This window comes from Panthera onca, chromosome D3 (genome assembly GCF_046562875.1).
Source record: "Panthera onca isolate mPanOnc1 chromosome D3, mPanOnc1 haplotype 2, whole genome shotgun sequence".
NCBI classification, from domain to species: Eukaryota; Metazoa; Chordata; class Mammalia; order Carnivora; family Felidae; genus Panthera; species Panthera onca.
Window position 1 is genome coordinate 1,083,446 of NC_138350.1, and position 16,058 is coordinate 1,099,503.

General features: G+C 53.3%; 1 protein-coding gene across 3 annotated transcripts in view; it reads right to left on the bottom strand.

The window, feature by feature from the left end:
* Positions 1-16,058, bottom strand: part of SFSWAP (splicing factor SWAP) — a 70,771-nt gene that overhangs the window by 5,088 nt on the left and 49,625 nt on the right. For all 3 annotated transcript variants that reach the window (XM_078435958.2, XM_078435957.2, XM_078435959.2), the window contains 2 exons: positions 14,512-14,777; positions 8,082-8,207 (listed from right to left, as the gene is read on the bottom strand). In XM_078435958.2, coding sequence (XP_078292084.1) covers positions 8,082-8,207; positions 14,512-14,777 — 392 coding nt within the window. The remainder of the gene's footprint in view (positions 1-8,081; positions 8,208-14,511; positions 14,778-16,058) is intronic.

Sequence of the window (16,058 nt, forward strand, 5' to 3'; positions counted from 1 at the left end):
GGATTATTTGTTTTTGGGGGAATTGAGTTTGGTAAGTGCCTTGTAGATTTTGGATACTAACCCTTTATTCGCTATGTCGTTTGCAAATATCTTCCCCCATTCCATAGGCTGCCTTTTAGTTTTGCTGATTGTTTCCTTCGCCGTGCAGAAGCTTTTTATATCGAAGAGGTCCCAGTAGTTCATTTGTGCTTTTGTTTCCCTTGCCTCCGGAGACGTGTCTAGAAAGAAATGGCTGTACTTGATGTCAATGAGGTTTTCTATCTATTCTCTCCTCTAGGATTTAAACAAAAATTTTTTTTAATGTTTATTTATTTTTGAGAGAGACAGACACAGAATGCGAGTGGGTTAGGGGCAGAGAGAGAGGGAGACACAGAAGCAGAAGCAGGCTCCAGGCTCTGAGCTGTCAGCACAGAGCCCGACTTGGGGCTTGAACTCATGAGCTATGAGATCATGACCTGAGCCAAAGCCGGACGCTCCACTGACTGAGCCACCCAGGCGCCCCTCTCTTCTAGGATTTTTATACCTTCCTGTCTCACATTTAGGTCTTTCATCCATTTTTTAAAATTTATTTTGAGTGAGAGAAAGAGGGGGGGTGGAGAGAGAGAGGGAGAGAGAGGGAGGGAGGGAGGGAGGAAGGGGGAGAGAGAGGGAAGGAGGGAGGGAGAGAGGGAGGGAGAGAGACAATCCCTAGCAGGCTCCACACTGTCAGTGCAGAGGGAGAGAGAGGGAGGGAGGGAGGGAGGAAGGGGGAGAGAGAGGGAAGGAGGGAGGGAGAGAGGGAGGGGGAGAGACAATCCCTAGCAGGCTCCACACTGTCAGTGCAGAGGGAGAGAAAGGGAGGGAGGGAGGGAGGAAGGGGGAGAGAGAGGGAAGGAGGGAGGGAGAGAGGGAGGGGGAGAGAGAGGGAAGGAGGGAGGGAGAGAGGGAGGGGGAGAGACAATCCCTAGCAGGCTCCACACTGTCAGTGCAGAGGGAGAGAAAGGGAGGGAGGGAGGGAGGAAGGGGGAGAGAGAGGGAAGGAGGGAGGGAGAGAGGGAGGGGGAGAGAGAGGGAAGGAGGGAGGGAGAGAGACAATCCCTAGCAGGCTCCACACTGTCAGTGCAGAGGGAGAGAGAGGGAGGGAGGGAGGGAGGGAGGGAGGAAGGGGGAGAGAGAGGGAAGGAGGGAGGGAGGGAGGAAGGGGGAGAGAGAGGGAAGGAGGGAGGGAGAGAGGGAGGGGGAGAGACAATCCCTAGCAGGCTCCACACTGTCAGTGCAGAGGGAGAGAGAGGGAGGGAGGGAGGGAGGAAGGGGGAGAGAGAGGGAAGGAGGGAGGGAGAGAGGGAGGGGGAGAGACAATCCCTAGCAGGCTCCACACTGTCAGTGCAGAGGGAGAGAGAGGGAGGGAGGGAGGGAGGAAGGGGGAGAGAGAGGGAAGGAGGGAGGGAGAGAGGGAGGGGGAGAGAGAGGGAAGGAGGGAGGGAGAGAGGGAGGGGGAGAGACAATCCCTAGCAGGCTCCACTGTCAGTGCAGAGGGAGAGAGAGGGAGGGAGGGAGGGAGGAAGGGGGAGAGAGAGGGAAGGAGGGAGGGAGAGAGGGAGGGGGAGAGAGAGGGAAGGAGGGAGGGAGAGAGGGAGGGAGAGAGACAATCCCTAGCAGGCTCCACACTGTCAGTGCAGAGGGAGAGAGAGGGAGGGAGGGAGGGAGGAAGGGGGAGAGAGAGGGAAGGAGGGAGGGAGGGAGGAAGGGGGAGAGAGAGGGAAGGAGGGAGGGAGAGAGGGAGGGGGAGAGACAATCCCTAGCAGGCTCCACACTGTCAGTGCAGAGGGAGAGAGAGGGAGGGAGGGAGGGAGAGAGGGAGGGGGAGAGAGAGGGAAGGAGGGAGGGAGGGAGGGAGGGGGAGAGAGAGGGAAGGAGGGAGGGAGAGAGGGAGGGGGAGAGACAATCCCTAGCAGGCTCCACACTGTCAGTGCAGAGGGAGAGAGAGGGAGGGAGGGAGGGAGGGAGGGAGGAAGGGGGAGAGAGAGGGAAGGAGGGAGGGAGAGAGGGAGGGGGAGAGACAATCCCTAGCAGGCTCCACACTGTCAGTGCAGAGGGAGAGAGAGGGAGGGAGGGAGGGAGGAAGGGGGAGAGAGAGGGAAGGAGGGAGGGAGAGAGGGAGGGGGAGAGAGAGGGAAGGAGGGAGGGAGAGAGGGAGGGGGAGAGAGAGGGAAGGAGGGAGGGAGAGAGGGAGGGGGAGAGACAATCCCTAGCAGGCTCCACACTGTCAGTGCAGAGCCTGACGTGGGGCTCCATCGTGAGATCATGACCTGAGCCGAAATCAAGAGCCAGATGCTTAACAGACTGAGCCCCCCCGGGCGCCCCTTCCATACGTTCTGAGTTTATTTTCGTGCACAGTGTAAGAACGCAGTCCGGGTTCATTGAGCGTGTTGCTGTCCCTTTTCTTCAACCCCGCTTGCAGAAGAGACGTCTTTTTCCCACTGGATACTCTCTCCGGCTTTGTTGAAGGTGAGTTGACCCTGTAACTGTGGGTCCATTTCCGGGTTTTCTGGTCTGTTCTGCTTGGATCACTGCTGCTCTCATGGGACTTGGCATCTGGGACTGAGGCCTCCCGCTTTGCTTCTCCTTCTCAGGACCCGCTTGGGCTATCCAGGCTCTTCACAGTTCCACACGAATTTGAAAATTATTAGTTTTCATTTTCTTGATTTCTGATCTCCCCTTTATCACTTCCTTGCTTCCACCTCCTTTAGGTTTAATTCGTTCTTTTTCTAGTGCTTTCTTTTTTAGCACTAGCTAAACTAGTGCTTTCTAGTTTCTAGAAAACATTAGATCGTTATTTTTAGACCTTCCTTCTTTTCTGACACAAACATTTAACGCTACTGACTTCCTTCTACGCACACCTGCACGTTAAAGACGTGGCTGCACGTTCACTGCCTTCGTTTTAAAACATTTCCTACCTTCTCTTGTGATTTTGTCTTTGACCTATGGGTAATTTAGAAAGGTGTTAACTTCCCAATACTTGGGGATCTTCCAGATTTTTAAGTTTATTTTGAGAGCATGTGTGTGCGAGTGGGGAGAGGGGCAGGGGCAGGGAGACAGAGAGAGAGAGAGACAGAGAGAGAGAGAGAGAGAGAGAGAGAGAGAGAGAGAGAGAGAGAATGAATCCCTAGCAGGCTCCACACCATCAGCACAGAGCCCAACACGGGGCTTGATCCCAAGAACCACAAGTGCATGACCCGAGCCAAAATCAAGAGTCAGACGCTTAACTGACTGAGCCACCCAGGCGCCCTCCACGTATCTTTGTAAAGAGTTCCACACTTGCTGCCACGTGCTGAGGAAACACACGACACACTCTGCCGTCGGAGTCTTCAAGGACTAACAGCACACTGCACGAGCCAGTCGGGTGACCGTTTACAGTTTCTAGATCCACGCTGTTGTCTACTTGGCCCCCGGGTGCCTCAGCTTCTGCTTCCGCTCAGTCTCAGCGCCCACGTTGGAAGCCACGTCCTCGCGAGCCTGGCGCTCCTCTGGCACCTGCCGTCAGCGCGGCCGCGGGGCCCTTCTGCTCACAGCGCCGCATGTGCACCTGTCCCCATCAAGACATCTCTACACCCCACGAGGAGCTCGCCACCCCGAGATCAAGAGGCGTGTGCCCCAGCAGCCGGACCGGCGGGTGCCTCTCCCGTCTCTCGGTGACCGACCTACGTGCACACCGAAGGCGCCCCTGTCAGCGGCCTAGCACGAGGCGTTGTCTCCAGCAGAGCCTAAGGCTTCTGCCTCGTAGCTGGTGTCCAGTCGCCCTGCATCCGTGAGGGCGACGCTGACCCGATGACCCTCCCGTTTCCGCCGTCCACGTGCAGTTTTCCTGCCCTCGCCCACTTCCTGCTTTCTTTTCAGTCAAGTCATTTTTGAAGGTTCTGTTTTATGTCCTCTGTTGGGTTTTAGCTCCTTTTTCTTTCCGGTGGCTGCTCCAGGGAATGAAGACATGCACCCTTCGATGCCAAAGTCTGCCGTGGACCGGTGACGCTTGGTGCACTGGAGCCTGTAACGGCGGGCCACTCCCCCCACTCGACACCCACGGGTGTGCTGAGCACGAGGAGTTCAACGGCAAAACCCCTGACGAATCAACGAATCACGGACTATTTGCTGTAACAAAACACTGGGCGTCCTGCTGAGAAGCTCTGTGATACAACGTGGCCAAATACTCCCATGATTTGTACTCTTCAAAAAATTCAATGCAACCGTATCCTAACGTCCAAACACTCAGTAACAGGAACCGGGGTTCCTCGGACGAACAGCCGACCCCGGTGCTGGGGCAGGGAAAGCACCAGCTAAGCCCGGAGTACCGTGTGCCAAAAAGCAACAAAGTGCTTGGAGAACCGCGGGGCCAAATGTGAGATGGTGTCACCGTCCATTAGTCCTGGCAACGGATTAGTGCACAACAGACGGAAAAGCAAACCCCGAGCCCCAAAGACCACAGTGGCACCGAAACTAAGGGTGTGTGTGCCTTCTTTAGAGAAGGAAAGACGGAATCTGAAAGCCAGCGTTTTGCCATCACCGAGGTCAGAACCAACTCCGCACCGGGGATGCCGAGGCCAGTGAGAGGAGAGTGGCTATCAGTGGGACGTCTGTGCTGTCACACTGCCACCGCCAGGTCGCCTGCAGGGGCCCGCCACCTTACCCACTCACGACCCCCTGCGTGGGGCACGCAGCCTCGACCAAGCCATCCGACAGCCATCACTGGGGATGTGACAGCGGGGTGTGATGCGCACGGAAGTCCCATACCACCTGTGTAGCGCTCTTGCCAAAATGTTCACCACGGACCCCGCCACGAGGACACAGTAAGACAAGTCCAACCCTCCACAGTACGGTTGGCCCTGGAGTTGTCACAGAATACACGCAAAGGAGGGGGGAGGCGGGAGGGGGACAGCCACACAGAAAAACGTGGGCCCTATAAAAAGCTTCTGCACAGCAAAGGAAACAACCGACAAAACTAAAAGGCAACCAACGGAATGGGAAAAGATATTTGCAAATGACATATCGGACAAAGGGCTAGTATCCAAAATCTATAAAGAGCTCACCAAACTCCACACCCGAAAAACAAATAACCCAGTGAAGAAATGGGCAGAAAACACGAATAGACACTTCTCTAAAGAAGACATCCAGATGGCCAACAGGCACATGAAAAGATGCTCAACGTCACTCCTCATCAGGGAAATACAACTCAAAGCCACTCTGAGATACCACCTCACACTGGTCAGAGTGGCTAAAATGAACAAATCAGAAGACTATAGATGCTGGCGAGGATGTGGAGAAACGGGAACCCTCTTGCACTGTTGGTGGGAATGCAAATTGGTGCAGTCACTCTGGAAAGCAGTGTGGAGGTTCCTCAAAAAATTAAAAATAGACCTACCCTATGACCCAGCAATAGCACTGCTAGGAATTTACCCAAGGGATACAGGAGTGCTGATGCCTAGGGGCACTTGTACCCCAATGTTTATAGCGGCACTCTCAACAATAGCCAAATTATGGAAAGAGCCTAAATGTCCATCAACTGATGAATGGATAAAGAAATTGTGGTTTATATACACAATGGAGTACTACGTGGCAATGAGAAAGAACGAAATATGGCCCTTTGTAGCAACGTGGATGGAACCGGAGAGTGTGATGCTAAGTGAAATAAGCCATACAGAGAAAGACAGATCCCATATGGTTTCACTCTCATGTGGATCCTGAGAAACGTAACAGAAACCCATGGGGGAGGGGAAGAAAAAAAAAAAAAAAGAGGTTAGAGTGGGAGAGAGCCAAAGCATAAGAGACTGTTAAAAACTGAGAACAAACTGAGGGTTGATGGGGGGTGGGAGGGAGGGGAGGGCGGGTGATGGGTATTGAGGAGGGCACCTTTTGGGATGAGCACTGGGTGTTGTATGGAAACCAATTTGACAATAAACTTCATATACTGAAAAAAAAAATAAAATAAAAAATAGAAAAAATAAAAACCGTAAAAAAAAAAAAAAAGAAAAAGAAAAACGTGGGCCCCGCTGAATCGAGCTGGCAGTTACATGCATATGGATATTCATTGTACTTTCTTTTTTTTTTTTTAATAAAATTTGTTTTGAGACGGAGGAACAGAGAGAGGAAAGAGAGAGAATCCCAAGCAGACTCCTCCCTGTCATTGCATGGGGCTCAAATTCACAAACCAGGAGATCATGACCTGAGCAGAGATCAAGAGTCAGATGCTCAACCAATGGAGCCACCCAGGTGCCCCCGCTGTTTGGTTTTTAAGGAGGAAGTTTAAGACTATCTATTAAAAAACCGGGACGCCTCGGTGGCTCAGTCAGTTAAGCGTCCAACTCTCGGTTTCAACTCAGGTCATGATCTCACAGTTTGAGTTTGAGCCCCACATCAGGCTCTGTGCTGACAGGGTGGAGCCTGCTTGGGATTCTCTCTCTCCCTCTCAAAAATAAATAAACTTAAAAAAAAAAAAGACTGCCTATTGAAAATTTAATTAAAATTTTAAAGCCAGGAGTCAGTGAAAGCGGCACTCAGTGATCAGCTTGTAGCCGCCACCCTTCAGCTGTGGGGGCGGCACCGCCCCCTGGGCCTGGCCGACCGGACGGGATTCAGGCAGCCCCGGCTCGGTGGGGAATCAGCCACCTGCCACCATGCACGGCAGCGGCCCCGCAGCTGCTCTGCGCACAGGCTGGAGGGGACGCCGTCCAGCTGTGGCGCTGACACGTCCGGGGCACGGGGCACATCATGCCCTCTGCGGGGCCCGAGGCACGGCTTCCCACCCCCTGGGGTCGGGCCCGGGCGCTGAGCCTCACTTGTTCTGTACGACTCATTAAAGCTGCAGTGAGCACACGAGGTCTCAGGATTCTGGATAAAACCAGCGCCTTCTCCCGAGATCGCTCATTTAACGTGAAGGTTAATTTGAGGGCAGAGCAAGAAAGCACCTGCCAGGAGAGATCTTTTGTTACGAGGAATTAACCTGAGACCCTCTATTTGCCCTTTACGTCCCCCAAGGGGGACGATGGATTCCGTGCGTTCAGGGAGCACCCGCGAAAATGCCCTCCTACCGTCGCCACGCCGCCCCGGTGCTCCCGGCGGGACGAAGCGGCAGCCGCAAGCGCACAGAGCGGGCGTGCCCGAGCCCGCCTGCCGAACCCCGCGAGCCCTGCAGCTCCTCGGCTGGCTGCCGCCTGAAGGGCAAGAGATCACGTCTCACCAGGGAACGGAGCGGTCACGTAACCCGCCACGTGGCAGGGACAGGTTTCCGGTAGAAACGTCGTTTCGGACCCGTGGCCGCTGCAGGTGCCGTCAAGAAGGGCGGGAGCAGGTGACCGCCGGGCTCTCGACACCTGCCACTCGGCTCTGCGGTCGGGGAGGTTCCGGGACCCCGCGCGTCTGGACTCACACCCCCGCGGCAGCAGTTAGGGAACCTGCCCCGCCCCCTCTGGGCCCCTCCGTGTCGGGCGTGCTGCTCCCCGCCCAGCTGGCGGAGCCGGGGCTGCAGACTCCCACACAGGGACACGCCAGTGAGGCCGCTCCCTTCCAGGGAGGACGGAAACAAAGAGGCTGAGTGACGCAAAGCGGTCAGCGGGCAGCACCCCGGCTGGACGGGAGGCACAGATGGCCTGGGCGTGCCCTTCAAGGGACGCAGGGGCTTTCCGTGTGGGGCCTTGGAGTCCCTGCCCAGGAGGGGCAGCTGGGGACGCTGGCTGGTTGGGACAGAGGCCCCGGGGCCAGGCGTGGTGGCTGAGGGGTCGACGCTCAGGAGCACCGGCCCACGGCCACCTGCCACCTGGGCGGCAGCAGGCATTCCCTCACTTCCCTTGTCCGGTGTCCCCACAGTCCCTTCCCTGTCAGCAGGGTGCGTGTGGGGCCCGCAGCGGCTACATGTGGGGGCCGGTGCAGGGCGTGCCAGCAGCCACCGGACGCCGGCACGACGGAGCCGCCTGTGCTCGGAGTCCCGGAGCAAGGAGAACACCGGAAGGGCTCAGTGTCCGAGGGACAGCTGCCGGGTGTCCCCGGGCCGCCTCCGAGCACGGGCCCCCTCTGCACACTTCCTGCACACACTCTGTGAGCTCACAGACCCCCACCTGGACCGGGTCCGCTTCCGGCTGACGCCCGGACTGTTACTCATCCGGTAGGCGGTGGGGACGCTCCTCTCTTCCCTCCGTCTCTCAGGAGAGTGCGCTCTTCTCCGAGGGGACCGGGACCGGGACCTGGGCAGAGGAAGACAAAGCGTTTTGCTCTGCTGTCTGTCTGGCCAGCACCCCATCTGTCCTTCTGGGCCCCCCTCCCCCGGCCTTACCACTCTCCCGACGTGGAACCGGATCAGACTCCGAGGTGGAGTCAGACTCTGCTCCCCCGTCCGGGACACCTGTCACACCGATGCTGAACTTAACCAGCGTGCAACACTCCCGCGGCCAGAGTATGTGCTGCGGGTGCCCACGGTCAGCAGCCCCGATCCTCCCCGACCCCAGATCGGACCAGGTGATCTACGGCTGACTCAGGCCTGCGGCTTCTCGGCCTTCCTCTGGCCTTTGTGCATCCTCCCTCCCTCAGCAATTTTCAGCTCACTGACATCTCTATCAGAAAAACGTAAAAAAAGCAGTGAAATCCAAGCGAGTTGTTTCTGTGTGTCCTGAGTGCTGGCAATGGGAAGAAGCCAGAGCGCCACGAAACTAGAGCCTGGAAGCGTCTCCCGTCTACAACGGCCGTCCGGCCCCTCAGTGCGAACCGAGGACAGGCCGTGGCAGCTCAATCCAGAACCTCTCGTGGGGATTCGGGTGGGACGATCTAAGTCTATGAGATTCTCCGGATGCAAAACCACCTGTTAAAACATGTTATTCTTCCTCTCTGTGTGCCTGGAGAGACGCTCGCTCTGTCCGTGCAGCGACGCGGGCCGCACACGGCAGCCAGGCCCGCGGGCAGCGACAGCTCGCCACTCGACGAGACCCTCGCGCGCTGGGGGCCAAGGCCCCCCGAGGGGGGTCCCGTGATGATGGGTTTTGGAGTCTTGTTTTAGTGTTTGTTCATTCAGTGAAATTACCGTTTCAGGGAGACGTATGGTGAGCAGAAACCTGGACCAAAAAACCCCATTTCTTTTTGTTCTGTTTCTATGACAACCCAGTCAAAAATAATATGAGGAGCGGTTTGATTTTGCCATAAAGGATTCCACACAGAATCAATTTAATTGCACTAAAACCTCCCAAATAACACACGCTGTCGTTCTAAAGATCAGTTCCTCGTCACATCCCACCCTCCGGCATCAGAGAAAACCCTGAGCCGTTCGTGAAAAATACCCGCCACGGAATGAGCCCGCTCCAGGTAAGCGGTCACGGGCTCGGGCTCACCTCCAGCTCACGAAACAGTGTTGGTTTTTTTTGCAGACCCGTCCCAAGATCTGTATGTGACAATTACAACGGGGAGGTCAGTCAGACGCCCTGACATTTTACCAGGTTTTCCCTCGAGAGTCCCGGGCCTGATCTCCGCGCGCACCGCGTCCGCGGAGGCCGGGGAACCGCGACACGGAGACACACGCTTCTCCTTCAGAACGAGGGGTGCCGGGCAGGGCGGCACCAGAGCCCCGGGGAAGGCTCCAGAACAGACCCGAAAATCAGGAAGAGCGAGGGAGTGCGCACTGCCCGCAAGCCCGGAGCGCTGACACAGGGCCACGCCGCAGACCACTGGGATCTGGTGGCCGTCACCGGCAGCCCTGAAGTTACCCGGGAAAGAGGCCCGTCCGGCACCGGGGCGGTCCACTCCATCAGGTAACACTTGGATTTTAGTTTAACTAAAGAAGCGCTGACGCTTTCATTCTGTCCGGCAGGAGGGCCGCGTGGCTACCACAACACGTGCAGGAGGCGGACCCCGCGTGGGCAGCTCGGGCGCCGTGTCCGGGGCAATCACAAGGGCCTCACACACGGAGGCAGAGCAAACCCTGCTCCCGAAACCTTGCTTCCTCCCCACGGCAGCCCGCCCCGCTACCAGGGCCCGCACGGACCGGCCCGGGCAGCGCAGGTCCTGGCCGGGCAGCACCCTGTAAGGAATTACAAATTTGGCCCCAATTTGGCGGGCTAGAGTTGGTTTTCAATGTTAAATGTGACTTAGAAAATGTCGTTCTCATCCCCAGCTCCTCCCCAAGCAGAAGCCCTGAGGCTGCGAGCAGCCGTGTGGACCCAGCACCCGATACCTTGAAATGGCGAGGCACAGACCTCTGCCTGGAGCCCCCATTCAGAAGCCGCATACAGACTGACTTACCAAAAACAAACACCAGAGGTGATCTTATCAAAACTTCTAAAGATGACCTTAATTTCAGTCTTACAAGATTATAGTTTAAAAATACCTGCAATCCCTATCAAAGTAACACCAGCATTCTTCACACAGCTAGAACCAACCTAAAATTTGTACGGAACCAGAAAAGACCCCGAATTAGCCAAAGCAATCTTGAAAAAGAAAACCACAGCAGGAGGCATCACAATCCCAGACTTCAAGCTGTATTACAGAGCTGTCATCATCAAGACAGTATGGTACTGGCACAAGAAGAGACACTCCAATCAATGGAACAGAAGAGAGAACCCAGAAATGGACCCACAAACGTATGGCCAACTAATCTTTGACAAAGCGGGAAAGAACATCCAATGGAATAAAGATAGTCTTGGGGTAACTGGGTGGCTCAGTCGGTTAAGCGTCCGACTTCGGCTCAGGTCACAATCTCGCGGTCCGTGAGTTCGAGCCCCGCGTCGGGCTCTGGGCTGATGACTCAGAGCCTGTAGCCTGCTTCCGATTCTGTGTCTCCCTCTCTCTGCCCCTCCCCCGTTCATGCTCTGTCTCTCTCTGTCTCAAAAATAAATAAACGTTAAAAAAATTAAAAAAAAAAAAAAAAAAGGAACAAAGATAGTCTCTTCAGCAAGTGGTGCTGGGAAAATGGGACAGGGACATGCAGAAGAATGAACCTGGACCACTTACACCAGACGCAAAAATAAACTCAGAATGGATGAAAGACCCAAATGTAAAATAGGAAGCCATCAAAATCCTTGAGGAGAAACCAGGCAAAAACCTCTTTCACCTCAGCTGCAGCAACTTCTTACTTAACACGTCTCCGGAGGCAAGGGAAACAAAAGCAAAAATGAACTACTGGGACCTCATCAAAATAAAAAGCTTCTGCACAGCCAAGGAAACAATCAGCAAAACTAAAAGGCAACCGACAGAATGGGAGAAGATGTTTGCAAACGACGTTATCAGATAAAGGGTTAGTATCCAAAATCTACAAAGAACTTATCAAACACAACACCCAAAAACCAAATAATTCAGTGAAGAAATAGGCAAAAGACATGAATAGACACTTCTCCAAAGGAGACATCCAGATGGCCAACCGACACATGAAAAAATGCTCGTCACTCATCATCTGGGAAATACAAATCAAAACCACAATGAGGTACCACCTCACACCTGCCAGAATGGTTAACGTTAACAACTCAGGCAAAAACCGATGTTGGCAAGGATGCGGAGAAAGAGGATCTCTTTTGCACTGCTGGTGGGAATGCAAGCTGGTGCAGCCACTCTGAAAAACAGTATGGAGGTTCCTCAAAAAGCTAAAAATAGAACTACTCTACAGCCCAGCAATTGCACTACTAGGCATTTATCCACGGGATACAGGTGTGCTGTTTCGAAGGGACACATGCCTCCCCATGTTTATAGCAGCACTATCGACAACCGCCAAAGTATGGAAAGAGCCCAAATGTCCATCGACGGATGAATGGATAAAGAAGATGTGGTATATATATACAATGGAGAATTACTCGGCAATCAAAAAGAATGAAATCTTGCCATTTGCAACTACGTGGATGGAAATGGAGAGTATTATGCTAAGTGAAATTAGTCAGAGAAAGACAAATATCACATGACTTCACTCAAACGAGAAATTTAAGAGACAAAACAGATGAACATAAGGGAAGGGAAGCAAAAATAATATAAAAACAGGGAGAGGACAAAACATAAGAGACTCTTAAATATGGAGAACAAGCAGAGGGTTGCTGGAGGGTTGTGGGAGGGGGGGAAGGGCTAAATGGGTAAGGGGCCCTAAGGAATCTACTCCCGAAATCATTATTGCACTATATGCTAAATAACCTGGATGTAAATTAAAAAGAAAAAATTAATTAAAAAAACAAAACAAAAAAAATAAAAAAAATTACCAACAAAAAAAAATACCTAAGCTATTAAAGCCGAATCTTATTTTTAGGCAATAAATAAAGCATATGAGTACTTCTTCATTCCACTTAAGGCAGAGAACCTAATGTGATATAAAAATAAAAAACAGAAGAAAAATCTTATACTTTAATAAGTTATGATTTAACATTTTTTTTTTAATTTATTTTTGAGAGACAGCACGAGCAGAGAAAGGGCAGAGAGAGAGGGAGACCCAGAATCCAAAGCAGGCTCCAGGCTCTGAGCTGTCAGCACAGAGCCCGACACGGGGCTAGAACTCACAAACTGTGAGATCATGACCTGAGCGGAAGTCAGACTCTTAACTGACTGAGCCACCCAGGCTCCTCTAATCAATGTTGATTTAAAAGACACTAAACACCATGCTGTTGTAATGACTGTGCCTTCTGAGAAGCAACGTGTTGGTTTTCAAAACTGAAGATTCTTCTATGAGTGAGTCACCTCTGGGGACCCAGAATCACCTATACCTCGGACAGAATGTGTCCCTGGACCCAGCCCGCAAACGTTCCCCGCGTTAACATACAGATCACTTCTGCTAGAAAAGGGCGTTGTAGCCTTGACTTTCTACATCTTACGTAAAACTTCAGTCACGTAACACGTAAGAGAAAATGTTTCAACCGCAGCAGCCTACCACGAGTGGGAACACAGAGCACTTGGGGCTGGCAGGAGTCTGTACGGAACAGCCCATTCAAGTGTGTGCCAGCCTTAAGAAGCAAGCCTGGCGGGTCCTACGCAGACGTGATGTCTGTAATGGGTAACCCTGCCTGAAAAGATAGACAGTTAAAGGAAAAATCACGACGTCTCATTAGCAACGTCAATATTCGGTTACAACTTCACTATTTTCCACATGTCAACAATTCACTGCCGAGAACACCAAGCGCGCTCGGGCCCCTGGAGGCTAGCGCCAGCAAAGCCTGGACCGCGCACGGCCCGCAGCCGCCGAGAGCACACACAGGACCCCAGACCAGGGATGAGGAGTCAGTTACGTGCCACCGTCAGAGCCCTGCCGCGAAGGACAGCCGGCCAGGAGTTTACTGGGCGCGTTCCGTTCCTGCTTGGAGGGCGGCTCGTCAGGAAGAACTCTCTCGAAAAAGAAACTTTAAAATGTCTTTTGTATACATACAAATTCCTGGGGGCGTCTACACACAGAAACCACGTCAGCGAAGTTGTTCGTCTTATGGAAAAATGGCAAGGTGTGTGGGTGTCTGGGTATCTGCATGGGCGTGTGTGGTGCGTGTGCCTATATGAATGTGCGTGTCTGGGGTGTGTGTATGATGACGGAACTTCTAGAGCACTATTAAAATCGCAGACACCACGGATCAAAATTATTTATCGTGGAGGCAAGTGCAATTTCACTGTTGATAAGTACGTGTAAATACTCGTCAAGCCTCTGAGGCCTGGTGTGAGTAAAAATAGGGAAAGCACGTTGTTTTTAGGATATATTCAGAGGCAAATGTGCACGAGCGTACTTCGTTTTAAGCATCAAAAGAGCAGCGCAGCCATCATTTCCCTGGAAAGGAAAACCGGCATCAGTTACAGCGGACAAACGAGACCCCGCCAGCCCGAGCGTCGGGCCAGAGAGAGCAAGCCAAGTCCAAGCAACACTTGCCAACAGATCGCAATGTGAGACGCAGGTTTTAAAACCAGAGGTTTGCTTTCCAAACCTCCTGTAAACCACTTGAAAAACAAACGGAAAACGCAAAACAAGACCAAAAAAACCCCCGGCCGTACTAAACAGTAAATACCGTGACTCGTTAAGGGTCGTGTTCGTATCGTGGCTTGAAATCTTATGCTTTCTCGAACACCTTGTGAAGGTGGCTTCTGGCTAAACAGTGCCTCTTGACGGGAGGTCTGGACACAAATCAGCTGAGACGCGGACGGGCACGCCCGGGCCTCCCTCCTTGCACGCACATGCAGGGGCTGCGCACAGCCCAAGCGGTCCGGATCGCTTCCGTTACATTTATGCACTCGACAGGAGTTAGCATAGGAGAGTCCACGCGTTCAAACAAAAGACCCCACCCCTGTGAGTTTTGACACACGGAACCGATGTGCCGGGCCCGCCTCTAAGACCCGTTAACCTTTAAATGAATCCATTTTTGAAAAACCCGTCAGTAGTCGATGAGCCGTGCAAATTAAACAAAAGGCATCTTGAAAAGACGTCACGCGGGCTGGCAGGCTGATCCACACGCGAGCACTCACGAGGTCCGCGCTCGCTCGTCTCCGCCAGGCCTGCCACTCTGGGGACGGAGGACCCACCGCCCACGGCAGACCCGTGCCACGAGCGCCCTGCGCACCCACCTGGAGCGCCGCGCCGTCCGGTAGGCGCTGGGGAGACAGTGCTTGGCCTTTGAGCGGGACCGAGGCCTGGATCTGGATGATGAGTGGTGCTTGGGGGAGCGGGATCTCGTTCGAGACCGCTTTTTGTGCTTCTTCTTTTTCTTCTCTTTCTCTTCTTCTCTCGGGGGGTCTTTACTTTTGCTGGAGGCCCCTTCGGGGGGCTTGATGTCTGAGGTTGGCGGAGGTCTGCCTCCGGTCAGTAGAGGACAGGGCCCAGTACCGGTTTCCTGGGAACAAAAGAAAATCTCCAGATGTTAACAAGGAACACAAGACACTTGTGAATGCCCATTTATAAAGTTTCAACTTGGGCTTGAAATTATTCACACACGTTATTCACGCCAATAATGTACTAACATCTCCTAGAGAAGACCACGTCCCTTTTTATGGCTCTAAAACAGCACCCCAGTGTCTCCAGGGAAATGGTGGCTCTGTAACCACCAAGCGTATGAGCGACGGTCTCCCCAGATGGTCGTTCACCAGCCCCACCCGGCGGTGATGGATCTGATGAAGGGAACGTGGCTCCAAGGACACTGTCGAAGAAAAGAGCTGCACTTGTTCCTTCATAAATAATTGTGACTTTGCATCAACAGAGAGATTCTTAAGCCTCCAGTTATGATTAGGCTTTTATGAATCTCTACGCCAGTCTGAAAATAATTTTTAAAGAAGATCTGAATGAAAAGACATCCCTTTGATTCAAAGAACTCTGTCAAAAGAAAAAACCCCGCCTTCTTCCCACCCTGTATCTGTGTGAGTTGATGGATATTGACTACACCTACTGTGGTCACGGTTCTGCAACACATCTAAGCGAAGTCATCGTGCCGGAGACCTTGCACACGTGTGGTGATGCACGCCTGTCACGGCTCGGTGACCCCGGGGAGAACACAGTTCACACGGCAAACGTTAACCAGCCAACCCCCCGGGCACAAGCCAGGCTCCTCACGTGCTGAGTTGGCACAGGACTACGCTCGACAGACTCCTGTTCACCACAAACGCCTTTATCCAAGCGAACCGACGCAGAGAGAATCCCCACTGCAAAGAACACCCGCACACAGACCGGGAGGTGGGCGATCCGTCAGCTGTGAGCCTCACCCAGGGTAATGCCATCTCCAGGAATTTCTTCCAAAGAGCATCCACCCGAGTGTGCAAGACGCACGCCCGAGGCCCCATGTCACGACTCTGTAACGGGCGTCAGGGTCCTGGTTCCATGTGGCGCATCTGGACAGCGGAATAGTGCTCAACCTTTAAACACGAGACGGCAATCCCACTTCCACTGACATTAGTTTGTCCACATCAAATTGTAAAATGAAGAAACGAATTTATAAAAAAAAAAAAAATACCCATCAAAACTGGAACCCCTGAAACCTTCCTTTCCCATTGTCCTGGCGCTCGGGGGCCGCCCACCCGTGGTCCCCGAGCAGGGTCACTCTCCAGTTCACTCTGAATGACCTTTACCTGCAGTCATTAAACGCTACACCTCAAGACACGCACAGAATCCTGCACCCTGAGAT